The sequence below is a fragment of the Microtus pennsylvanicus genome, chromosome 2 (genome assembly GCF_037038515.1).
Source record: "Microtus pennsylvanicus isolate mMicPen1 chromosome 2, mMicPen1.hap1, whole genome shotgun sequence".
NCBI classification, from domain to species: domain Eukaryota; kingdom Metazoa; phylum Chordata; class Mammalia; order Rodentia; family Cricetidae; genus Microtus; species Microtus pennsylvanicus.
The window spans coordinates 129,914,944-129,941,615 of NC_134580.1; the positions used below are offsets into that span (position 1 = coordinate 129,914,944).

Here is a 26,672-nt window from a genome sequence, read left to right on the forward strand (position 1 = left end):
GACATGAGGGACTGGAGAGATGGTTCACTGGCTAAGAGCACTGGCTGCTCTTTAGAGAACCTGGGTTCAATTCCCAGCACCATTCACAGCCATCTATAACTCCAGTTCCAGGGGACTCAACACAGGCACACATGCAGGCAAAACACCAACGCACATAAATAAATAAAAGGGCATGAAATTAGGGAGTGGAGTGGATCCCTATGAACTTGGGATAGGGATGGTTGAGATGGATATAGGGTTTGTGGCAGAAATGGGGTCTCAGAGATCAGGGTCGAGAGACGTGAATAGGAATGGAGATTGCCCTCAAAGCTGGAGATCGGGGTTAAGAAGAGTCTTAAGAGCAGGCAGAGATGAGAGTCATTCGACAAGGCTGCTTTCCAACATGCGTAGTACAGTTGCAGGGTGGTTGGTGTTGCAAAGCTGGAGAACACTGCGTGTAGCGATAATGGGATGCGTGTTGCAGAATTGGGGTCGGTGCCAGCGTTAGGAGGTGGAGTGCGAGGGTCGGACTTACGTCCGTGCAGAATTGGAACCACTAGGGGACTGGGTCTCCGGCGGACAGCAGGGAAAGCTGTGTTTCCGGGGCAGGGGGTTCAGCGCCGGCTCCTGGGCGCCCCCTGGCGGCCCCGCTCCCGCCACCACCGCCGCCGCGGTTCCCACAATGCTTGCGTAGCCCGGGCTCCGACTCCCCCGGCGGCGGCAGCTCCAAGATGGCGCAGGCGATCTTCGAGGCCCTGGAGGGTGAGCGCGCCGGGCCGGGGCAGCGGCTGTTCCGCGTGGCGCCCCCTCCCGCCGCGCCCTCGCAGCAGCGGGCCCTGGGCGCGCGGAGGCCGCGGGGCGGAGGGCGGAGGGCGTCCGGGCCGGAACAGCCGCGGGGCGGGAGGGGGCGGGAACAGCCGGGGAGCGCCGGCCCTGCGGGGAGGGGGCCTCGGGACCGGAACAGCGCGGCAGCCCAGGCCGCTGGCGCGGGAGGGTGCACGCAGAGGAAACAGCCGGGGGTCTGGCGCCCTGACCACCGAGAACTCGAGCTGGGGTGGAGTCCTACTAAATCCAGAGCAGGGAAGGAGGCGCTGCCTGTGTGCACAGCCGGGTCTGGGGGAGATCGCAGGCCCACACCAGTAAACACAGGGCGCTCCCTGGGTACTCCTGAGTCAGAACCGCCGCCGCCCTGTGCCTGCTTGGGCCACGCTGGTCCCCGATCCTACTGGATCCGATCCTGTGATCGGCAAGATCACAGAGGTGCCCAGGCCTCAGACTCTGGAGGAAGCGAGCGCCACCGTGTGCACCTGCTGGAGTTTAGCGAAGGATAACTCTAGAGACAGGAGTGGAGTTGGGCACAACTGTCGCCGCCAGGGTGGAGTGAGCAGCTAGAGTGGACACTTGTGGGCAGGCCGGGCAGAAGGAAGTTTTCTAGATGGCAGCCACCTAGGTTCTTGAAGGATCAGTTCTCACCATGGGATGAGAGCGCCTTTTGCTATCTACGAGGGTCCCACTTAACCAGATTCAGTTGACCTTATCCTCCCCCATTTCTACCCCACACCACGCGCATCGCCAATATTGTGGGAAAGATTAGTAAACGAAGGTAACTTCAGCCAGGTGTGGTGGGCCACGCCTGTAATCTCAGTGGTTGGAAGGTGGAGACAGGCAAGAAAATCAGGGGTTTGTTAGCCTTGGTTATATATCGGGTTTGAGGCCAACTTGCGACCGTGAGAAAACGGACAATTAGGAATATGTATGTACAAACTTTGCATACATATATGCACACAATAACATTTTTTTAAAGGCCATGAATTTGAAGGAGAGTGGTGAGGTTATGTGGGAGGGCTTGGAAGGTGGAAAGCGAAGGAACTGTTGTAATCAAATTATAATCTCAAAAATAATAAAAATGTTAAAAATAAATATCTTCCAGAAAACAAAACAAACAAAACCACAAAACAACAAAAAAGAAGACTGCAGAGACAACCCCAGTTTCAGTGTTCTGTGAAGAAAATAGGAGGGATGGTGTGAATCTGGGCAGTCAGGGTCATGGGTGTTTCCTCTTGGAGCACGGTGGGATATTGCATTGTTTTAAATATTTATTACAAGCATGCATTTGTATATTGGATGATGAAAAAATTAAAAGAGAAATCGGAACGTGTGGCTTCACTGGCCTTGGGAGGTCCCCAGCACGAAAATAAATAAAAAATCTGAGTGAGGGAAGCATCGCAGGTGTGTGTGGATCCGGGTTGGCATCCGAAGGACCAGGTGGCGGAAGCAGGTTTGCAAAACCCTGGGGAGAGCAAGATTTCCCATAATTCAGTTCAGCATAGGCGAGCAGCTAGAGAAAAGACCTCCGCTGGTTTGATGAAGCTTCTGAACTTTACCTTGGAATCAGTGTGGCGCTAAGAAAAGGTTTTCATCAAGGCAGCCGCATCATCTGATGTATGTTTTATAAAGTTCAGCCTGTCTTCCGGGGATTGGCCTGGAGGGGGCTGGCTGGCAGCAGGGAGGTGAGTGGGAAGCTCGGCTAGACAACTGAGCCAGTGGAAAGAGTGGAGCTCAGATATCTGTGGGAGACAAAATAGGTGAGATCTGCCAAGAGTCTAGAAACGGCAGGAAGGAAAGAGTGGGGTAAGAGAAAACTCGGGGTGCCCAGGGGCCTTGCTTGGAAGGACAGTGCCCTGCTGCCGTGCTGGTCATGATGGGTGCTAACCGGAAGAGACAGGAGTGGAGGGTAACCTACTTAATTTGGGGCTGTATTTTTTTTTTATTCTTTTTAGTTCATGCATGCAAGTTCTAAGACACAATACAGAGTGGTTCCAAGAACCGATTTCCCCCAGCTTGTGCTGATGTTATCTTTAAACTGGTGACTCTTGCCATCAGTGTGGAAGAATTCCATCGCTACCAGCTGATGGGTTCCGGGGATCCAAGATCCTAGATGGTTCCAAGCCACACTCCGCATCCCTCTCCTCCCACCATTCCTGACTCCTAGCAAGCACTTATCTGTTCCTCACCAATAAAATGTTGTCGTTGCAAGACTATTTTGTAAGTGAACCTTGCCTTTGAGACTTTTATATATTGTATTTTGCCTACCAATTTCTTCAAAGTGCATCTAGCTTGTGTGTTTGTTGGTGTTTGCTTTTTTCTTTTTTTCTTGAGACAGGGTTTCTCTGTGTAATAGCCCTAGCTGTCCTAGAACTCTCTTTGTAGACCAGGGTGGCCTCAGACTCACAGAGATCTGCCTGACTCAGCCTCCTGATTGCTGGGATCCAAGGTGTGTGCTACCACCATCTGGCTAAATTCAGGTTTCTGTCTGTCAGGAAAGCCACTACTTCCTTTTCCTGCTGCTGATGGTCAACTGATGGGGGCAAAGTGCATCTAATTTCCATGTAACCTGAACAACCTGCATCAGCTCAAAGACCCCACCCTGCTGACCGTCATATAAAATTCACTTTCCTTCCCACCATGTTGTAATGAGAGCTGCTTGTTTGTCCCTGGCGGCTCAGCCCCAAAATAATCACACAGAAACTATATTATTTAAAACACTGCTTGGCCCATTAGCTCTAGCTTCTTATTGACTAACTCTTACATATTAATTTGACCCATCTTCATTAATCTGTGTATTGCCACATGGCTGTGGCTTACCAGGTAAAGTTCCAGCATCTATGTCCAGCAGAGCTACATGGCTTCTCTCTAACTCTGCCTTCTTCCTCCTAGCATTCAGTTTGGTTTTCCCTGCCTAGCTCTGTTCTACCCTATCAGGCCAAGTTTATTTTTATTAAACAATGGTATTCACAATATATAGAGGGGAATCCCACGTCACCTCCCCTTTTCTGTTTAAATAAAAAGGGAGGGTACATTGTAAGCAACTTCCAAAACTCTAGAAATGACAAAGACATCTTGCTGCCTAGACAGTCACCCAAAGTTCTTCTGTATTGTTGGGGCATCCATTTTCAGCCTACAGGCCCATAGTATCCAGCAGACTTTTCCATGAAGCAGGAAATTTCAAAGATAGTTCCACCTATATTGGCAGTTTGCCAGTCACTTTCTTCTGTGTCCTGAATGTGTCTGGCAGACTCTTTCAGGAAGCAGGAACCCTGAAGGATCGTCTCACCTTCCTTAGGCAACTTCAGCAGTCATCTCTCTGTAGGTCCTGCATGTTCAGTTTATACAGCATACCATAAAGCAGTCCAGGCAAGAGCAGTTTCTTGTCCAAATGACTAGCAAACTCCATGAGGAGTCTCTTCGATGCTCATCTTCCTCTTGAAGTAATTGGTGCTGCCAGGAGCAGATGTGTCTCATTGTCATGAAAAGTCCCAAGTTCTTAAAACATTTTAAATGCCATATTCTGAAGGTCTCTGAAAGACTATCTGAAATATATAACACCTAACTGAAATATATCTCTATAAATCTAGAAAACCTAACTAACATGACTACAAACTTGACTATTATGGCTATCTATTAACTTATACTTCTTAATTATACATTACATTTTTAAATGAGCTGCACAAACACAATACCTTAATCAAGATCAGAAATACATATACACAGTATAACAAAATTGACCCTAAATTTGTATCAATAAACCAAGATCCATACCAATGCAAATCTCTATAGCATATACCCCTTTAAATGTAAACAAGCATTTATAAACAATATTTGGGAATATGGGCATAGTTCATTCCAAACTGCTTCCTGCTTTTTGTTGGGTGAAGTATTTTTTGTGGTGGTTCACAGCAACCTTTTAGGGGGTCTTGGTCCATCAAACCACATTAGCCTGGAATGAATCCACAGGTTCTTATCTTCTGTGGAAACAAATGCAGAACCTCTTCTCTAAAGCAACATATCCTTAGACCCAAATTTTGAAGACAAGATACCTTTAAAGTATATATGTTGGTTACTTAGCTCCGTTACAGTCAAAAAATTCAAAGAAAACACAATATAACCCAGACTCTGTGTATAGTTCATCTTTACATGGCTTATTTATTTTTACTCTATTACTTTTTAATATTTATTTTATTATCGTTACTCCTTTAATCTATGACTGTTTATACTCTGTCTCTTTAAAGACTTTGTTTTATATTTTATTTAAACAATTTACTTCTTTTCCAACTCTCTATAATCTTTGTCTTCTCTCTTTCAAGCCTAAGTACATTTATCCAGCACTGTGACCCATTTAGGGGTCTTTTTCAACTGGATTTGGCTTTATTGCATTATCTGTAATTATTTTTTGACCAGAACCACTTCTTAAAATTCTAAGCCTTTCTTATAAATGTAAGTGGCACCATTGCTAGGGGAAATACAGCACTGCCTGCTTGCCTCGCCCAGTCCAGCATGGTGGAGGTCTGTTTACTGCCTCTGCATGTCATGCACATTGCCCCAGTTCCAGGTATGCAGTGGGTCTCTGTCACACCATCAAGCAGGTTATAGCACTCTGCTCACAAAAGCCCATTTAAATGCTCCATAGCCAGACCTCCAGAAAGAGTCAGAGTTCATGCTGGCAGCACAGCCCAGAAAGCTGGCATTTCAAAACAGCACAGCTTTTTCTACTGCTGAATCAGGAAAACCTCTCTTAAAGGAGCTGCAGCATGCTGCCAGCAAGCAAAGCTCATTCAGGGAAATAAATGCAGCTAAACTTTTTTTAGTGTCTAGAATTCCTTTGCAAGCCCTCTCAGGTTTTAAATGGATTTTAATTGGCCACGTGGGCACCAGTTTGTTGTAACGAGAGCCACTTGTTTGTCCCTGGCTGCTCAGCCCCAAAATAATCACACAGAAACTATATTATTTAAAACACTTCTTGGCCCGTTAGCTCTAGCTTCTTATTGGCTAACACTTACATATTAATTTGACCCATCTCCATTAATCTGTGTATTGCCACAGGATAAAGTTCCATGGTCTGTGTCCGGTGGGGCTACATGGCTTCTCTCTAACTCCACCTTCTTTTCCCAGCATTCAGTTTAGTTTTCCTCTCCTAGCTCTGTTCTACCCTATCAGGCCAAGCCAGTATTTTTATTAACCAATGGTATTCACAGCATACAGAGGGGAACCCCACATCACTTCCAGGCCTCTGCTCTGTACTTTGAGGCAGCCCAGCACTTTTTCCCTCAGTAAACTGTCTTCCTACCTATGGAGTGGTCTAATTTGGTGTTTTGCTGCATCTGGTTTGGTGGTTTTACTTAGCCAATGCTTTGCAACAGCTCCCCCCTCCCAGATACTGACCTGTACTGCACTGGGACAGCACAGACACAATTTCTTACTGGGACATGAGGTAACATCAATGGGTGTTGATGCTAAGGTTTTGGCACTAGGCACATCCTATTCCCCACCCTCTTCCCTGACTCCTGCCCAGGATCAGAGAGCCTGGCTCAGGCTCTCGCTGTAAATTTCCTCCCCTGACTTAGAAAGGGCGTGAGAACAGACCTCACTTCTGCTCCATGGGCTCTGATTCTCTTCCGACAGGACACTGCTGTCTGTCTCAGGTTCTGGTACCTGAAGTCTCCTCGGAGCCCCTGTCATCCAGCTGTCCCTCTGTCCGTCCATGGCATTAATAATTCTTCTAATAAACTACTTAGCTTTAATTTTGGTGTCCTCTTGAACCATCGACTCCACTCAAAACCTAACAATGGGAAAGAGTTTACAGAAGCTGTGTGTGTAAGACTTTAAGACAATTCTGAAGCCATTTCTGACATTTCTGAATCCTCTCAGCCTCCGTGCCATAGTGCTTCCCCTCCTCCCCTGGGAACCAAGGATCTAACAGCTACACATGCACGTACTCAGTTCCTGAACAATTACCCATATACGTATGTTTTGATTCAGTCCCCTGGGAAACGGGGTCAAAATGACCTCTTACCTCATCTGATCTGGCAACAGCTCTCCAGTCAATTATTGGTAATAGCCCTTTCGAATAAGCCAATCAGAATAGTCAAAGAACAACCCCCCCCTTGCTTCTGTGGCCCCTTTAAAAGTAGACTGTACCAGCTATTTGAGGTCTCTTGGCTTCCCGAATGCTGAGGGACTCTGTCATGACAGAATTAATAAAATCCTCATGCTTTTGCATTGGCTGTGGTGTGTGAGGTGGTCTCTGGGGGCGACTGCTTCTCGGTGTTTGGACGCTAGAGTCCAACATGTGGGAGAGCATGGAACCTAGACCTGTAGCCCTAAGATACGGAATGAGATGAGCAGGAACGAGACCACCGGGGACAGTGTAGAAGGTGGAATCCAGACAGAAGGAACTCCTTCGGGGGTGGGCAGAGGAGGCTGTAAAGGACCCCCAGCAAAGTAGAAGGGATCGAGGAAGGGTGGCACCTGGAGCCATGGAGGGGGTCTTGGTATGCCAGACACTGCTGGATGGCCATTGGTGGAAGGCGAGAACATGAGCATCACTTAGAGGGGATAGAGAAGATTCGAAGGTTGGCAGGAAGATGTGGGCACAGGCAGGTATTTGGAAGATTCCACATCAGACATTTGATGTTGAAGGGACAGAGATAAGAGCAAAGAATGCAAGGAGACTTGTGGGGTATCCAGAAAATGGGGTTTTCAAAGGGCTCTGTGACTTAGGTACGGTCTGGCAATGGCTTTGAGATACTACAGATTGTTTGTTTATAGAAAGTTCAAAAGAAGCTAGACTAGGGGTGTAGGTTGACCCAGAAGGATTCTCACTTCTCCTTTCTTTCTTTCTTTCTTTCTTCCTTCCTTCCTTCCTTCCTTCCTTCCTTCCTTCCTCCCTCCCTCCCTCCCTCCCTCCCTCCCCCCCTCCCTCCCTCCCCCCCCTCCCTCCCTCCCTCCCTCCCCCCCCTCCCTCCCTCTCTCTCTCTCTCTCTTCCTTTCTTTCTTGACGGTTGGGGGTAGGTTTTGAACCTCTGAACATACTAAAACCTTGTCCATGCTAAGTGTGTGCTCTGCCATTGAGGCATGCTCTCAGCTTATTCTTCCAGCTTTTTTGTTTGTTTGTTTGGTTTTTCGAGACAGGGTTTCTCTGTAGCTTTTCAGCCTGTCCTGAAACCCGCTCTTGTAGACCAGACTGGCCTCAAACTCACAGAGATCCGCCTGCCTCTGCTTCCTGAGTGCTGGGATTAAAGGCGTGTGGCACCACAGCCCGGCTTGTTTTTGTTTTTCAAGACAGGGTTTCTCTGTGTAACAGCCCAGCCCTGGCTGTCTTGGAACTTGCACCATAGACCAGGATGGCCTTAAACTGACAGAAATCCACGTGAGGCAGGAGGATCACCGGGAACTCAAAACCAACTTAACCCTTCATAATGAGTTCAGGGCCACTTGGGCTATTAGAGTGAGACCATATCTTAAAAAAAAAAAAAAAAAAGTAGTACAGCGTTCTTTTGAGAAGCTCTCTTTTTTTGTTTTTTTGTTTGTTTTCTGAGACAATGTTTCTCTGTATAGCACTGGCTGTCCTGGAACTCACTCTGTAGAGCAAATAGGCCTCGAACTAACACAGATCGCCTATAGGTCGTGACCTCCTTGGTAGTTAAATGACCCTTTCACATGAGGTCCTAAGACCATTAGAAAACAGAATATTTACGTTATGATTCATAATAGTACAAAATTGTAGTTATGAAGTAGCAACAAAAATAATTTTATGGTTGGGGTCACCACAACATGAGGAACTGTATCAAATGGTCGCAGCATTGGGAAGGTTGAGAACTACTGATTTAGCCCTAGGTGTTCTGGTGCTATATAGGCCAACTGGCCTTAAACTCACAGAGATTCACCTGCCTCTACCTCCGGAGTACTGGGATTAAAGGCATTTTTACACCTGGTTTTAAGAAATTTTCATTTAATACCTTCTCTCCTCTTGACAGCATGTAGTTCTTTCCTAGCTGCGAGAGAGGTTTAGGGATACAGTCTTTACTCTGAGATCATGTCTCCTAGCTGCGAGAGAGGTTTCGGGATGCAATCTTTACTCTGAGATCATGTCTCCTAGCTGCGAGAGAGGTTTCGGGATGCAATCCTTACTCTGAGATCATGTCTCCAGCCTCACGTTCTGGAATCGGTTGCAGTGAAGTGAAGAGAACATGTCTGGGGTTTTTGTGGTAGATCTTGCCTGTGAGGGTGAAGTGAGAGTGGAAGCTGGGCCCCCTTCCTCACAGGTTGCATTTCCTGTTTTAGGAATGGACAACCAGACTGTGTTGGCTGTCCAGTCACTGTTGGATGGCCAAGGAGCCGTCCCTGATCCCACAGGACAAAGTGTCAGTGCACCGCCTGCCATTCAGCCTCTGGGTGAGTACTGAGGGCACGTGAGGTTCGTGGGGCATGGGAGAGAACCGCCTTTGTGACCCCAGACTCAGACTGTCCTCTGGTGTCCTCCTGCTGAACCTGCCCATGCTTCTGTCTGCCCACTGCCTAGAGAATGCAGGTGGTGGTCATCATCATTGGGAATGCCCAGGAGCCTTGAGGCTTCACGACCTTTGTCCTGGAAGTCATGTCTTGGCTTCCCTTCTGTGGAAAGAGAACACACAGATTTTTCTAGCTTATGGGTCAAGCTTGTGACTCCTAGAGAGGGGAAAGGGCTTCTCTGGAAGTCCCGTTGGTCTTTATTAATTTATTTGTAATGTTTTTTAAGACCAAGCTCATAAAGCCCCACTGTCCTCAAACTTGCTATTTAAACACCTGATCCTCATACTTCTGCCTCCTGAGTGCCAGAATTGCAGGTGCGCATCCACCATGCAGCCCATGACATCTGAGTGCTTGAGAATCACTAGGCACACAGGAATAAACACCTGGGGTTAGAGAATAATAATAGCGATATATATATATATATATATATATATATATATATATGTGTGTGTGTGTGTGTGTATATATATATATATATATATATATATATATATAGAGAGAGAGAGAGAGAGAGAGAGAGAGAGACAGACAGACAGACAGATGGACAGACAGACGGATGGACAGGGTCTCTCTAGGTAGCTCTCTCTGGCCTGGAACTTGATATGTAGGAACTTGAACGTGTAGGTTCTTATTCCCATAGTTCTTAACTTGGCCTAGATAGGAAGGTTAGGTTCAGTTTCAACAGTTATAGAATGAGAATAATTGTCCTACCACATCAGAATCTTCTAAGAGTGCTGAGGACTTGGTTTCAGCTGTGTATATAAGAAATGGAAGTTTCAGGGGCTGGAGAGATGGCTCAGTGGTTAAGAGCATTGCCTGCTCTTTCAAAGGTCCTGAGTTCAATTCCCAGCAACCACATGGTGGCTCACAACCATCTGTAATGAGGTCTGGCGCCCTCTTCTGGCCTGCAGACATACACACAGACAGAATATTGTATACATAATAAATAAACAAACAAAAAAAAAACGAAATGGAAGTTTCTGAGGTCAGCAAGATGGCTCCATGCATAAACGTGCTCACCACCAAGCCCAGTGACCTGAGTTTGATCCCCGGAACTCATATGCTAGAGGGAGAAAACCTAATCCTGTGCGTTGTCTTCTAACCTCCGTGTGCAAACTGTGGCTCAATTATACACCCACCCACTAAGGTACATGTTGAAGAAGTGCAAGAAAAGAAGAAGCAGCATCAGCCACCTTCAATCCCAGAAGCAGAGGTCAGCCAGGGCTGCACGCTAAGACCTTGATGTTAGACGAGCCTTTCCGCTGACGCAAACAATTCCAATCAGACCAAATTAGAGAGAATAAAAGATGCCCGTGTTTAATGCAGTGCTCCCAGGTGTACTGGGAAAGCATGGCGAGGGGAAGAGAGCAGGGGAGACCACGCAAAACCCGGAGACCACGTGTTTCTTTTTTGGGCGGCTGCCTAAATAGCCTGTGGGAGTGGTCCTTACCCTCCCTGGAGAGGGGTCACTGCTTGGCAGGCTTTTCCAGAGGTGGAGTCCGGACCAAGACGACTCCCAGCGGAGGGGGCTTGAAAAGGAGCTTCTTGCTCCATTCCTGCCCCATTGGCGCTTCAAGGATGGGTGCCAAGGGCTGGGGTGACGCTTCCAACCCAAGCATCCCAGAGTTCTTGGATATAGGGGTGTCATGGGGTTGGGGTCTCACTTTTGACCAGACTCCTTGGATATGGGGTGTCGGCTCAAGTCTGACTACTTCCTACAGGCTTGGGGCGATGTGGGAGAGGGGAGATCTGGGAGTTGGTGGGCTCGCGTTCAGCCAGAGGTGTGACTCGAGCAGCATCTGGTTTATTGTCATCCTGGAGACCTCAGGCAGCTGCTTTTTGAGGGAGATGAGAAGGCAGGTGGCTAGGAGAAAAAAAATATTGTTATTATTGACCCTATAAATGGGGCTAGTCATGGGAAGTCATTAACTGCCAGAAAGAATGGGACAGAGCAGTGCCCTGGTTGTACAGGTGAGGCTCGGGTGTATAACTGGGACACAATAGCAGATAGAACCAGATTTTAGTTGGTAGGTGTCCTTGATCCAGGGTGAAGTCCCAGGAGCTGGTGCAGGTGTTGGTGCTGTCTGGAGAGTGCTTTGTAAGGTGGTCTTGGCCCAGACAACAGGGGTGACCTGTAAAATATGCTTGAAACTGGGTGAGGTTAAAATAGGCTTTGGAGGCTCTTAGGTTTTTGTTTTTTGTTTTTTTGTTTGTTTGTTTGTTTTTTTTGCCAGACCTGATTTTTGATATAGCAGCAGAACTTTTTCCAGGAACCTGTAGGTATCTGTAAAACAACTGGTACAAATTTACATCTTGGTGTCATAGCAAAAGGCTTGCTTTGAGATGAAAGGTATGAACATTTTAAAGACAGTTAAAGGGAATTGGGAACGCTGGATTTTTAAGATACACCTGAAACCTGTTAGTCCTGGACTATGACGCCTGTGAAAGAGGCACACCTCTCTGTATTCTAGCAGGAAACTTAACAATTGTCTCAAACAAACAAATAAAAATAAAACAATAGCAACAACAAAGCCTAATCTAAGCCAAGAAAGAAGTGGAAGCTTCTACTGGTTTCCTCAAATGAAGCTGATGTTTCTCTCCCTGAAGCCCTGACTGACCATCTGTAGAGCTTTTTCAGACTCTGCCTTCACCCCGTGGTCCAGATGGACTTCCCCTGTTCCCAGTTGATTTCCATCTTCTGGCCAATATGAAGGAGAAGAGAGAAGGAAGAGGAAGTCAGAACCATTTCTTTTTGTTTGTTTTGTTATTGTGATTAGGACTTCATATGTAGGCCAGGCTAGTCTAGAACTCTAGGTCCTCCTGCCTTAACTTCTGGGTGCTGAGACTGTATGGATACCATCATGACTAGCTGTTCCTTTTCCTTTGAATGGAAGTTTGCATAGATATTACACTTCTGCCCTTACTCCATTGGTCAGAGTATAGTCAGGTGATATGCCTAGTAACAAAGCAATTTGGGGAAAATATACTTTAAGTAGGAAATCATGCTGGTCAGTGGCAACGCTTGTTTTTAGTCCCAGCACTCAGGAGGCAGAGACAGGCAGATCTCTAAATTCAAGGCCTGGTCTATAGAGTGAGTTCCAAGATAACCAGCTCTACACAGAAAAATCCTGTCTCGAACAACAAGGCAAAACAAAAAAAAAAAAATAGGAAGTCATGTTTCCCACTAAAATCTGTACTAGTCTATAAGAAGAATACAATGAACATTGGTGCCAGGTTTGGGATTTATCAATGGCTTTGGTAACCAATAACATACACATACAAATTGAGTAATTGGGCGTTTGAGCTGTGGTGTGCTTTAAGACACCATATGCAACTGTTGTTAGCTCTCTCTAGCCTTTAAGTGGCTTTTCATTTATTCAACACATACCCTTTGAGGACCTTCCAGAGCCCAGGATATATCACAGTTACACTGATAAATAAAGCACATTCCTTTCCCTTAGAGAACACACAGTCCGGTGGTAGTGAGAAAATTGTATTTGTGGGGCCAGCCCAGAATAAGGAACTGTGGCCCTGGCTGTAAGAAGACTGCCTGGGTGTGGGGGTGGGGAGATGACTCAGCTAAGAGATTTTACAGAGGACCTGAGTTCTTCCAGTCCCAGCACACATAAAAGATGACTCACAACTGCCAGTAATTCCAGTTCCTATGTTGCCCTCTTCTGGACTCTTCAGGCATTGCACTTATGTGCATGCATAGACACAAATACACAGGCACACACACCCCCCCACACACACCCCCCCCCCACACACACACTACTAAAAATACAAATAAATCTTTACATAAAGTCTTCCTAGGCTGGGCGGTGGTGGCACACACCTTTAATCCCAACACTCAGGAGGCAGAGACAGGTGGATCTCTATGAGTACAAGGCCAGCCTGGTCTACAGAGCTAGTTCCAGGACAGGCTCCAAAGCTACACAGAGAAACCCTGTCTCGAGACTCCCCCACTCCCCAAAAAAGACCTCCTAGAGCTGATGAGCCTTGCAATGTGGTTTGATCTGAGATGAACCGGGACGAGGGAATGGTGGATGCAGAGGTGTGAGGGTGTAGCTGCATAGCCCACTGGAGGCTCACGAGTAAATTCAGTCAAAATAGAGTCTGTATTTCTCAGCTTTGGAATGAAGTCACTGTGCTGTTTCCACATTTCAAGTTGTTTGATACCCGACCACACATGGCCAGCTCTTCCTAAAGGTGCCTGTTGGGCTCTGCACATCCCTAGAGAGCCCATGGCTGATGCTCGGCACCTGCCTGGCAAGCCATGCTGTGTTTTCAGCTGTGGTACCCCATTCTCCACTGCCATCCCCCTGACTCGCTCTTGCTTTTCTCATCGCTCCCTGTGTGGCCTCTTCAGATGACGAGGACGTCTTCCTCTGCGGGAAGTGTAAGAAGCAGTTCAACTCACTGCCAGCCTTTATGACCCACAAGCGTGAACAGTGCCAGGGGAATGCCCCTGCCCTGGCCACAGTTTCACTCGCCACCAACAGCATCTACACTCCTTCAGCTGCACCTGCTGCCGTCCAGCAGACCCCTCCTCCTGCCAACCGCCAGGTAGTTCTTTCTTCCTTCTTTGTTGATTTCTTTGGAAGGTCTCCTTCTGCACACACTGTCCTGAGTCTGGGCAGAACAGTGTTGGGCAGGGCTGACGAAGTCTCTACGCTGTGGAGCTGGATGAGATGGGTAGGACAGAAAGACACAAAGATAGACGTGTTTTGCTGGGCATAGTGGTATATACCTGTCATTCTGACATCAGGAGTCTGGGGCAGGAGGATCAAGAGTCTGAGGCCACACTGGGCTGCAGCTTGCTGGGTGGCAGCAACGTATTTTCTTGAGTCTGCCCACTTTTCTAAGTCATTCAGAAAAGCGTAACTTCTTCCTTCACTAATTTATTAGTCTTCTTTCTTTAACACTTGGGAATTTCTTATTCTTGCTCTGAAGCTGACCTTCCACTGTGTGACTGCTTGTCCGTCATGTGTCTGGTCCCTGTGGTGACTTTAGTGGTATGTTTTGCCCTCTTTCCTCCATTGTCATCTTCTAGCTAGCAGCTGAAATTCACAGTGTACCTGCCCTGAGGATTTTTCTTCTCCTCTTCCTCCTTCTCCTTTTTGGTTTTCTGAGACACGATTTCTCTGTGTAAAAGCTCTGGCTGCCCCGGAACTCACTTTGAACTCACAGAGATCTGCCTGCCTCTGCCTTCCGAGAGCTGGGATAAAAGGCATTGAGTCACCAGTGCCCAGCAAATTGTTAAATAAATTAATGAATTACACTTTTTTCAGTCTACTAAGTGCTAAGATGGGGTGGAAGATTTTACCATAATCTATCTTGAATGATATTTGAGCAGAACTTTGAAGAAGTGACGTTTGAGCAGAGGCTCAGGAGGTGAGGTAATAAGGTTACGTATATAAAATGTGTTCCTGCACTAGCGTGTGCAAGGGCTCTGAGGTTGAAGTGTGCCAGGTGTCCCAGGAGCTACAAGGATGGCAGAGTGGCTGGGCAGGAATAGTGAGGGAAGGTCAGATCGTGTGGGCCCTGTGGGCTTTTACTTGGATGTAGAAGCCACTGGAGAATCTTGAGAAGAGGGACCTAGACTGACTGAACTTTACCCATGTGGACTGCTCTGTGGACATTGTGAGTGCTTGCTTCCCTGGAACAGAAGGCAGGAATATTATTGCTGGACCGGAATGATATGCCTTTCAGAGAGATGTGACTCCTCTGCATTGGCAGGTGACGAGCTCGAGGCTCAGAGATGCGGATGGTTTGCCGAGAGTCAAGTGACCAGGGGCAGCTAGGAGGAAAGGCTCCAGAACATGGGTCTTTAGCTTAGTTTCTGTTCTTCGTGTTCTTCTTTTTTCTCTGTTTGTTGTTAAGGTTTATTCATTTTATTTTATGTGTGAGTGTTTTGCCTGCACGTATGTATGTGTGCTTGATGCCTTGGAGATCAGAAGCAGGCATCAGGTCCCTGGAGTTGGAGTTACAGATGATTGTAAACCTCCACGTGGGTGCTGAGACTCGAACTTGCACCCTCTGCAAGAGCAGGCGATCCCCTTAACCACTGCAGCATTTCCCCAGCCCCTTGTTTTTGTTTTTAAACAGAGTTCCCCTGTGTCACCCAGGCTGGTCTAAACCTTACTGTGTGGTATGTTAACCTCAAACTCCCAGAAGTCCTCTGGCTTCCCAGGTGCTCCTTCAGATGTAAGTCACTACGTGTGACTTGGAGTTAGGTCTCTCACATCGCCCTCCAGCTTCCTCATAGAGCCTCAGACACACCCCCTCCTCTCTTGCTCAGATCTCCACATACATCACAGTGCCCCCATCTCCACTGATCCAGACCCTGGTACAAGGGAACATCTTGGTGAGCGATGACGTGCTCATGTCTGCCATGTCTGCCTTTACATCCCTGGACCAGCCTATGCCTCAGGGGCCCCCACCTGTGCAGGTAAGGAGGCAGGGGCTTCTCATGGGGGTTCTTTTTTTTCCTTTGCAATACTGGGGACTGACCTCAGGGCCTTATACATCTCTCAAGAGTTTCATCCCAGGCCTGCAAACTAACTCCTGTGAAATCAGAATATTGTAAAAGAAAATCGCTTTAGCTCCAGCTCCCCGACATGAAACTAGCAGCCGTCTCTGGCCAGCCTGCTGAGCAATGGAGCCATGACAACCACTGTCCAGCTGTTTTGAGGCCTGTTTTTATTCTTGGTCTAATAGAAACAAATTGAAAATATAGTAGCTCCCTGAGATTTTCCAGTACACATAGGTGACCAGTCACCAAGACCAGAAAGGACCTGGTCCCCTGAACCCACCATTGGTACATGCTGGGAAGCAGCTGCTGTGTGGTCAGTGTCCTGGGAAACATCACCAATCAAGAGCCAGTCCTGCTTTAGAAACCTTTGTTTCTCTTTGACATTGGCCTTCTCTGGGTGACACATGCGTGCCCGAGGCAGGCTAGCTTAGCCAACCATCATAGAGAAGAGGGATCTCAGCCCCGAGCTGATGTCCCTTGATGTTCTCCCAGGTCTTTGTTTCTTTCCCTATCTCAGTACTGTCCTCTGAGCTGCCCAGTGAGTTGCTGTCCTTCCCTTGTGCCGGGTAAAGCCTTTCACGCTGATGAATGAACCGGACACTTCAACACTGTTGTTTTCTCTTCTGATTGCAGAACAGCTTGAACATGCATCCAGTGCCCAACTACCTCACCCAGCCTCCGCCGCCTCCTCCACCCCCTCCACCCTTGCCCCCACCTCCCCAACCCCCGCCCCCTCCTCCCCAGACCCTGGGCCCTTCTGGGCGTTCCAACCCTGTTGGAAATAATGTGGTGGAGGTCTACAGCGCCGCCCCTATGGCAGGGAACGGAACAGTGGAGATCCAGGCGCTGGGGATGCAGCCCTACCCACCCCTGGAGGTGAGCGGATGCGGCGGTGTGGTGGGGTGGATGCCAGGCACTGTGCTAAGGTCACCATGGAGAACCAAAGCAGACCCAGCCTTCTCATGAGTGCCTGCGTGAGGAGAGGAGGGCTTTAATCAATGCGTGCAGTCTGTAGATGGGACATGCAGACTATTGTGAGGGGCCATGTAGCAGATTCTGGGCTTAAACCCAGAATACTTAATTCCAAAACTACTTGGTGAAGTTTGTGCTCTCTCTGTGTGTGAGTTCATGTGTGTGTGTGTGTGTGTGTGTGTGTGTGTGTGCATCTCTGTGTTTCTTTCTTTTCTTTCATTTATTAGTGGATGGGTACGTGTGTGGAAGTCAGAGGAAAACCTGTGAGATTCACTCTCCTATCCTGTGGGCTCTGGGGTTTGAACTCAGGTCATGAGTCTTGACAGCAAAGGCTGTGGCCCACTGAGCCATCTTCCTGGCCCAGTTTATGAAGCTCTAAGGGGTCTTGGGAGTAACTGGCGTGAGTGAGCGAGGTGCACGCTTCTGTGATGATGAAGCTGCAGTAGCTGAAAGTAACTAGGGCCACAGTGAGGGTCCCCCTTTTCGCTCCCCTCTAAGGCTCTCCCCCCTCACAGTGCTGTCCTTTTAGGTGCCAAACCAGTGTGTGGAGGCTCCAGTGTACCCCACTCCCCCAGTGTACAGCCCTGGCAAGCAGGAATTCAAAGCAAAAGGACCCAGCTCCACTGCCCCCATGAGCAGTGCAAGTGGAAACACAGTGGCCACCTTTGACTCCCCACCAACGCTGAAGACCAGACGTGCTAAAGGTGCCAGTGGACTCCCAGAAGGTTGGCCACCCACCCTCCCTGGGCATCCTTCCTTGGCCTTGGCCTCCCCATAGGCTGCTTGAGTATGGTCTTTGTTGTGAAGACTGTTGAGATTGAGTTTGGTGGCATGTATGGAAAGCTTGAACTAGGAGACCAGGAGCAGAAAATCTGGGAATTCCGTTGCATGGTCGCCAAGCAGCCATATTTCTTCTGTTGTTCTGTGTCTCTGTCCCAAGAGGACGGCTGCATTTGTCGGGATGCCTTGTCACCGGAGGTGGCTGCTGAAATGTCAGCAGTCATCAACTGCGTATTCCGGACAGTGAGGAGGAGGAGGAGGAGGCGGAGAAGGGTAAAGGGGACTCTCCCAGCTTCCAGAACCCTATAAGAGACTTTTCTTCCTGTGTAGCCATGTGGCCATGCATAGTTGCAGAGGGAGTTGGGAATGCTTGTCTTGGCCAGGAGCAGGAAAGAGGCAAAGGTGGCTCCCAGTTACACCAGTTGTGATCTTTCCCCTTTTAGAGATGCAAAATATGGAGTCAAAACCCAGGAGTAGATGAGGGAAAGGAACTGGAAATTTTGTTTGCTTGTTTTGTTTTTTCAAGGTGTGTCTCTCTTGTGCATCCTTGGTTGTCCAGGAACTTGCTGGCCTCGAACTCACAGAGATCCGCCTGACTCTGCTTCCCAGAGTGCTGGAATTAAAGGCGTGCACCACCACCGCCTGGCTCAACGAGGAATGTTTTAAGGGCTTGCTTCCCTTTCAACCTCTTCTCTTTTCCCTTCTTCCCGAAAATACACAGTAACATCAGTGTACACCCGCTGGGGATTTAGGTCTTGGTCCAGGATCTCCTCTGTCAGTCACTCACAGTTTAATGGGAGAGATAGGCAGGAAATAAATCAATATTTATGAGTTTCTCTAGGAAGGAGATTACAGGGTAGAAAAGGACACAACCTGCCTATCTGTGTGGAAGGAAGTAGTCATGTAGGTATTGAGGGATAAGCTTTCCAAGGGAAGCAGCAGGTACAAAGTCCTGAGGTGAGACCAGGCTTGGGAGCATCAGGGTTAGCAAGGAGTCCATTGCCGGGTGGAGAGAGTTCTGCAGTTGGCAGGTACAGAGGACACGGAGCTCTGGAAGCCATGGCAGAGGTGGTGGATTTCATCATGAGCAGAGAAAGCCTCGGAGGGGGCTTTGTCTGGCTCCCCCCTTACACAGTCTGCACGTAGATGGAGATGTGCCAGGGCACATGTGTCTGGCCCCAGATACAGGGAAGAAGTGGCTGGAGGTTTCCCCTGTCCCTTCCCCTGTCCCCTCCACTGGGCCCCTGGCCTGACCATGCCTCCCCTTCCTTATCTTTCAGTTGCAGGGAAGCCAAAGGCCCAGAAACTCAAATGCTCCTACTGTGAGAAGTCGTTCACCAAAAACTTTGATCTTCAACAGCACATCCGCAGGTAGCCCGCCAGGTAGCCCTGGGGGGAGGGGCTCCCTTCTCAGGCCCTGTGCCCATCTGCAGGCCTGCAGTGCAGAGGAGGAGGGTTCCCCACATTCTTCTCAAATCTGCGGACTGAGCTTGCCCACCAAGGCCGGAAGATTGGCATGTCTGTGTGGGCGGGTACCCTTGAACTGAGGGAGGCTGCACACACACAAGGCTGCCTGTCTTCCAGCTGCAGAAGGGTTAGCTGGTAGCCAGCCTAGCTCGCTAAAGAGGATCCTTCTTGCTCCAAGAGTCCGTTTGTAAAATGGTAGGGTGGGCAGGCTCGGCACCTCTTCACAATGTGGGGGGACTGGGGTCTGCCATGGCTCTGGTGTTAGGAAATCAGGAACAGTGTGGTGTGGTGACTTCGGCTTTAATCCCTAAAGAGTCAGTGGAGGAAGTCTCAGTTTTGGGCTAATCTGTCTTTGACACCTGCCATGAATTTGTTCATTTCTGAGAGAGAACCAAGGGCCAGTCCTAGATTACAGCCACACGGAGCACGACATCTGTCTAGATCAAGGTCTCCCGATCCTGGCATTATTGGGACTGGCACCTGGGGTCGAGTCATGCCGACTGTGCTTTGTGGAAGGTTTACAATTCTCCTTAGCTTCTGACAGTAGATGCCACCACCTCCTCTCCCCACAGCTGTGACCGCCAGAAATATTTTCAGACATTGGCAAATGTTGCTGGAAGCAACTGGACCTCGTCAGGAACATTGGCAATACTGGAATTGTCCAAACTGGCACCGCTAACCTTGCGTGGCTGTTAGAACTTGGCTAGTGCAGCTGAGAAACAGACTTTTCAGTTTCCCTGTAACGAAGCCAAGTGTGACTGGTCCCACACAGCTGGTGACTTTCTTACTGGGTGGTGCCACTTTTGATCTTCAATGACATTGTTCTATAACCCCTGGATTTTTCTATTACTGCATTTTCATAAAAAAATGACTTTCCATATTCAGTGACAACTAATAGGGAGCTTCTCAAAATTATTTTAAAAGCTGGGCATGGTGGTGCACACCTTTAATCCCAGCACTTGGGAGGCAGAGACAGGAAGATCTCTGTGAGTTTGAGGCCAGCCTGGTCTACAAGAGCTAGTTCCAAGACAGGCTCCAAAGCTACAGAGAAACCCTGCCTCGAAAAAGCCAAAAACAAAAAATTATAAGTTTTGAAAAAGTGTGTTGAGAGGATTTATCACAGCTCTTGCCTCGTGTGTATAAGACCCTGGGTCGAATCCCACCACACAAAACAATAGGAAGTTAATTTTGCCAGGCATGGTGATACATGCCTGCTATCCTGGCACTTAAGATACAGAAGAAGATCAGGAGGGGCTGGAGAGATGGCTCAGTGGTTAAGAGCACTGGCTGCTCTTCCAGAGGAGCCATGTTCAATTCCCACCACCCACATGGTGGCTCAACCATCTGTGGCTCCAGATCAGAGGCTCCACCACCCTCTTCTGACCTCTGTAGGCAGCAGGCACATATGTGGTACACAGACATAAACACAGTCAAAACAACATACACATAAAATAAAAATAAATCTTCAAGAAAAAATGTTTTATCCCAAAGCTGGGTATGGCTTAGTGTAGAGCACTGGCATGTGGGAGGTCTATGGCTGCCATCTCTGTGAGGGCAAAACAAGCGAACAGACTGCCCCGAAGAACAAATGCCTATTAATTTATAACTGAAAAAAAAAAATTCCAGCAGCCGCCAAGTTGAGGAAGTACTGGGGCCCAGAAGATGGCTCAGTAGGTAAAGGATTTGCTGTCAAGCCTCAATAACCTGGTTAAATTTGGGGAGCCACATGGTAGAAGAGAACCAACTCCCATGAGATGTTCTTTGACCTCCACACATATGCTGTGGCACTGTGGCATATTCATGCCTACACACACACACACACACACACACGCGCGCGCGCACACACACGCTTCCTACTTGATACTTCAGCAGTCAGGAAATCTGTCATCTCAGATGTGCGGTGGCCATGGAGAAAATCTGCTGACCGAGCAGCTCCAGATCCGGCTCTTCCTACCTTTGATCTCTCTGACACATTGGGAGAACAGGTCCTAGTGGTGTCAGGACAATGGTCAGCAGCATCTCTAGGCCTTCCTGGTGGCTGTGGGCTCCTGGGTGGAGGCTGTATCCCTATTTCTACGTGAGAATGCTGACTGACCTTGTTCCCCTAGCCACACGGGGGAGAAGCCCTTCCAGTGCATTGCATGTGGTCGCGCCTTTGCCCAGAAGTCTAATGTCAAGAAGCACATGCAGACTCACAAGGTGTGGCCTCCGGGGCGCAGTGGTGGCACCATTTCTCGAAACTCTGTCACAGTGCAGGTCATGGCTTTGAACCCCAGCAGGCAAGAGGAGGAAGACGCAGGTGAGTGGAGCGGGAGGAGCCGCTCCCCCGTTCATCCCTTCGGAAGCTCCAGAGGCAATTTCCGATTGTCTGTGGTACTGGGGACCAAACCCAGGGTCTCTGCGACATCCCCAACCCCAGCCTCATAGGTTTTGATGCTAGTTGGGTGGTTTCCATGACGTCTCTGGGCTTCGGCCCAATTTGTCTGTGAAATGGAACCTGGAGAGCTGAGCGTGGTGTACTTGTGTCACTCCAGCCTGGTGAGCCTAAGATGGGAGAATCAGGAGTTTGAAGTCAGTCTCTGCCACATAGTGAGTCTGAGTTCGGTCTGTGCTATATAGCGGCCTCTCTAAAGAAGGGGCATAGGGTGAACAGAAGGATGCCAAGTATATAAGATATGTGACATTACTCTAATCCTGTGCCCTGGCAAATGTAGGTATTACTCACTAATTACTGTCTGAGTCTGGCTGAGCCTGGATCCTATATTAGAATCCATTCCTCTCTCCCTCCCTTCCTTCCCTCCTTTCTACTTTCCTTCTTCCCTCTGTACCCTTCCCCTTCCCCTGGGTCTGAACTGGCCTGAAACTTGCTACATAGCTGAGAATGACCTTGAAAGCCCGCTCCTCCTGCCTCTGCCTCCTGAGTGCTATGATCACAGACCTCAGACCTAAGTTATTTTACCCATTTTTTGTTGTTGTTGTTTTGTTTTGGCTTTTTTTTTTTTTTTGGTTTTTCAAGACAAGTTTTCACTGAGTAGTCCTGGCTATTCTGGGACTTACTCTGTAGACCAGGCTGGCCTCGAACTCACGGGGATCCATCCTCCTGCCTCTACCTCCAGAGTGCTGTGATTAAAGACGTGTGCCACCACTGCCCAGCTACTTTACCCAGTTCTGTGTGGTGCCAGAGGCTGAATCCATGGCAGGGCTTATTCTAGGCCACAGGCAAGCACTTGACCGCTGAGCTCCTTTACTGGTCCTCAGAATCCATTTTCTGTGCTCCATGCTGTGTCTGTAGTTGATCAGCAATGGAAACCATTGTGTCTCGGTGGGCATCTGCTCTCCAGATGTTCTATGGGCTTCTCATTCATCCGAGCGTTCAGGTGCTCCTGAGCTAACAGTCCTGTCCCAAACACTGGTTTAGTTCTCCCTTGTAGGGCTGGGGACTTATTAGGCTGATAAACAGAACTGTCAGTGGAGATTCAACTTGAGTACCATGATGTAATTTGAAGTTTTTTAGTAGCCCAGCATGGTAGCACATGCATATAATCCTAGTGCTTGGGAGACCAAGGCAGGAGGATTGTGAATTTGAGGCCAGCCTGAACTATAGAGCAAGATCTTGTCTCAGAAAAACAAAACAGGAGGCCATAGAGATTGCTTAGCAGGAAAGTACTTGCTGTTCAGTCATGAAGACCAGAGTTCCAGCCCCAGCACCCACATCCAGTGGCTTACAAACATCTGTAACACAACCCCTTCTGTCCTCATCAACATCCACTCACACAGACATATAGATACACATAAGAGGAATAGAAACAAAATTTGAGATAAAGTTAATCTATTTTACTGAACCTGATACCCTGTTTCGCAGGTAACATGAAGGAATCGTGAGGTTCCTTTTCCTTTGTAGAGCTGGGTATGGAACCTGGGCCCTTCTGTCTTCCTCAGAGCCACACCCTATAAATGGACTTTCTTTGGGTCTCCAGCTCACAAAAAACCATACAGAGACATTAATTATGAAAGCTTGGCCTTAGCTTAGGCTTGTTCCTAACTAGTTCTTATAACTTAAATTAGCCCATATCTTTTAATATACATTTTTTAAAGAATCTCTTCTGAACTGCTTTTTTTTTTCAAGACAAGGTTTCTCTCTAGCTTTGGAGCCTGTCCTGAAACTAGCTCTTGTAGACCAGGCTGGCCTTGAACTCACAGAGATCCGCCTGCCTCTGCCTCCCGAGTGCTGGGATTAAAGGCGTGCGCCACCACCGCCTGGCTTAATCTACGTTTTTTGTGTGACTCAGTTACCTTTACTCTGTACTGCCCGTCCTGTTTGCCCTGCGTCCGGCTGGTGATTCCACCTTTCTTCCTCCCAGAGCTCTCTCTGCCCAGAAGTCTCACCTACATCTCCTGCCTAGCTGTTGGCCGTTTAGCCTTTGATTAAACCAATCACAGTGATGCATCTTCACAGTAAAGGAATATTCCACAACACACAACACCCCAAAGCCATATGGAAATACTGCATGCATTTGTTTGCTGAATTTTTGAAAGTCAGTGTGTATTTACATTTACGGCATATCTGCACTGGGACCGGCTGTCTTCCAGCTCTTCCGTGTCACCTGTGGCTGGTGACCACTGAATAGGACAGTTGTAGAGCCAGAGCCACAGTTCTTCCTACCCAAGCACCAGGGTGAGCAGCCCCAGCCACATGCCAGTGGCTGATGAGCCTTTGGCTGGGCGAGTGCCAGCGGACCTCGTTTATCTGACCCACCGGTGCTCTTTTGGAGTCAGCCCTCTTTTGTGCCTGGGTTTTGCTTTCTGAACTCCTACAGGCCCAGCACCAGGGGCCACCCATTCAGTATACATGTGGAGCCTACTGTGTGCCGGGGGCCACCCATTCAGCATACATGTGGAGCCTATTGTGTGCCAGGCCGTGGGCTGCAGAGGTGAAGGAGCAGGCCCCTGATGTCAGGGAGAGTGGGGGATGGTCTAGTGAGCAAAGAATGAGGAGGCCTGGGAGGCAACCTGAATATGTTTAGGATTAGGGATGTTCTGTTTCTAACACCCGTGGAGAGATCACAGTCTGAGTGAAGGCAGGGTGCGGAGCAGAGATCACCAGCTGTCTCTTAGTCAGAATGTATTTTAAGGGCTATGGATGTAGCCCTGAATGGCCTGGGTTCAGCCCTCAGCACTGTATAAACTGAGTGTGGTGGCTCAGATTTACATTCCCAGCCCTGGGAGTTAGTGGAGGAGGATCAGAAATTCAAGGTCATCCTCAGCTACAAGCATGTTTGGGGCCAGCCTGGACTACCTAAGAGCCTGTCTGAAAAAATAAAATAAAGAACGTATGTTAGTATTTCAGCATCATGTCTGACTATACTGGAATGCATACGCTTAGTACGGTCCTGAATACAGCATTTGAGAGCGAGTCTGTGGTCGCTGTCCCAGGATGTCCTGCATGGTGCAGTTCTTGTCCTGCCTCACTCGAAACCTTCTCTGTGGCTTTTTTCTCTCGGCATAGGGTTGGGCCAGACCCTGCCCAGCACCACACAGCCCCAGGCCTTGCCCGCAGCAGGTGAGGATGAAGGGGGCAAGCCAGAGGCCAAGCAGGTGGTCCTCATCGACAGCTCCTACCTGTGCCAGTTCTGCCCCAGCAAGTTCAGCACCTACTTCCAGCTCAAGTCCCACATGATCCAGCACAAGAAGGAGCAGGTGGGTGGCCATGAAAGCAGAGGGCACAGCTGCCCGTTTGTGAGCTTGATGACAGGAGGGTCCCCAGTGCTGCCTGAAAAGGGACGGGGACAAGGCCAGCCTTCTCCATGGCGCTTTGTCCTGAAGGTAGACTGCTGGAGGAATGATAGATAGCTAAGTTAGACGGTTAGGAAGTTTGTTATCTGACCTGGCAGGAGGCTGAGCCAGGGCAAGCACTCAGCTCAGATTCAAGGGCTTTGTGTCCTGTCTTGCCAGCTCTGGTGGCTGTTTCCATAAGGTGTGGCCCTGTCTTTCATGTGGCTTACCTCCTGCTTGCTGCCTTCCCCTCCTCCCATTTTTTTTTACAAACAGGTTCTCACTATGCAGCCCAGGCTGACTGGAACTGTCCATGTAGACCAGGCCAGCCTCAGATTTGCAGAGATCCACCTGCTTCTGCCTCCACCCTGCCCCGTGCTCTATTTCTGACTGTTGGTGTGTGTGTGTGTGTGTGTGTGTGTGTGTGTGTGTGTGTGTGTGTATGTGCACGCGCGTGTGCTTGTGCACACAAGTGTCGTGGAGCATGTGAAGGTCGGAGGACAACTTAAGGGAGTTGGTTCTCTCATCTTACCAGGGGTCCCAGAAATTGAAGTCAGGTTGTCAGTGGCAAGTACCTTTACCGGCTGAACCATCTCGCTGTCCCATCAGGGTTACCCATTGTAGAAAATCCAGTCATAATATTTCTCACGAACAATGGAAACCTTTCCTGGCGGAATTCTCTGTAGCTCTATGGATCACAGACAGTTTTGTTTTTATTTTTGTTTTAAGTCAGGGGCTCACGAGGCTGGAGCTGTGGCTTAGTGGTTAGGAGCACTGAGTTTATTTCCCAGTACCCACATCAGGTGGCTCACAACTGCCTGTAAGTCCAGCTCCAGGGGATGATGCCCTCTTGTGGCCTCTAAGGGCACCTGCACTCACAGGTATGCGCACGTACAGGCGCTGAGGATGACCCTGAAGTTCTGTCCTTCTGCCACTGAAATAGGGCTGCATGCGTGCTCAGCAAGCCTGCTATCAACAGAGCCAGCTGAACTGTGTCCGCAGCTCCAGAGCTCGCTCTTGTCACGCAGGAGACTATTCACATGCAGACAGTAATAGAAGACTGGCCAGTCGTTAGGGTTTTATTTCTCTCCTGTCAAAATGGCCCAGAATAAAAAAATTTAAAAAAAATTAAAAAAAAAAAAACAGCCCGGAATGACAGTGCTGGGCTTGTCTAGCAGGCTTCTGACTTCCTGCTCTAGAGCCTTTAGCTTGTGGTGTTCACCCTCAAAACTGTAGAATAGTTGCCGTGTCTCCATCTATCACATTTATATTCCAGTCAAGATAAGTGCAAAAAATATGGAAAGGGTCTTGCTAGCAGGCTTTTGCCATTTTGTTTTGGGAAGGATGATCACCCCCAAGACGGTTGCCTGCATATCATTGCCAAGAAGAGTGACATAGCTGGTCTAAATTCAAGGAGGACCAGGGTTTTACCCAGTCTGTTGGTACCCTGGGCAAATTGGAGTTGACTCCATTAGGAATAGAGAGGTTTGACACTGTGTAAGCACTTGAGGAATATTGGTGACTACCAGACTTCTCAAAATATTGAAAGTGTATATAGAAGTGAGACCAGGCACATGTCAGCATGTCACACAGGTCATGAGAGAAGCGGTGGAAATGATACAGTTAATGAAAGTATGTGGAACATACCTCCTGCATTTGACTGTCCCCACATCAGACCGCTAAGTAGACACAGATTTCATTAATGTTTCTTCCATAACCTTGGGAGTTACCTCTTCTATCTAACAACAACAACAAAATCTCTTTAGGAATAGGGCGTGGCTCAGGGGTCCTGTGCAAGACCCTGAGTTACATCCATAGC

At 48.5% G+C, this 26,672-nt stretch overlaps 1 protein-coding gene across 2 annotated transcripts in view; it reads left to right on the plus strand.

Annotated features, from left to right (window-relative positions):
- The first annotated feature begins 604 nt into the window (after positions 1 to 604).
- Znf341 (zinc finger protein 341) overlaps positions 605 to 26,672 on the plus strand; it is a 40,089-nt gene continuing 14,021 nt past the window's right edge. The window contains exons 1-9 of one of the 2 annotated variants that reach the window (XM_075962620.1): positions 605 to 741; positions 9,100 to 9,210; positions 13,697 to 13,893; positions 15,629 to 15,778; positions 16,496 to 16,738; positions 17,364 to 17,559; positions 18,895 to 18,985; positions 21,190 to 21,380; positions 24,588 to 24,778. In XM_075962620.1, coding sequence (XP_075818735.1) covers positions 711 to 741; positions 9,100 to 9,210; positions 13,697 to 13,893; positions 15,629 to 15,778; positions 16,496 to 16,738; positions 17,364 to 17,559; positions 18,895 to 18,985; positions 21,190 to 21,380; positions 24,588 to 24,778 — 1,401 coding nt within the window. In that variant the 5' untranslated portion in view covers positions 605 to 710. The remainder of the gene's footprint in view (positions 742 to 9,099; positions 9,211 to 13,696; positions 13,894 to 15,628; positions 15,779 to 16,495; positions 16,739 to 17,363; positions 17,560 to 18,894; positions 18,986 to 21,189; positions 21,381 to 24,587; positions 24,779 to 26,672) is intronic. The other variant, XM_075962621.1, reaches the window with a different exon arrangement.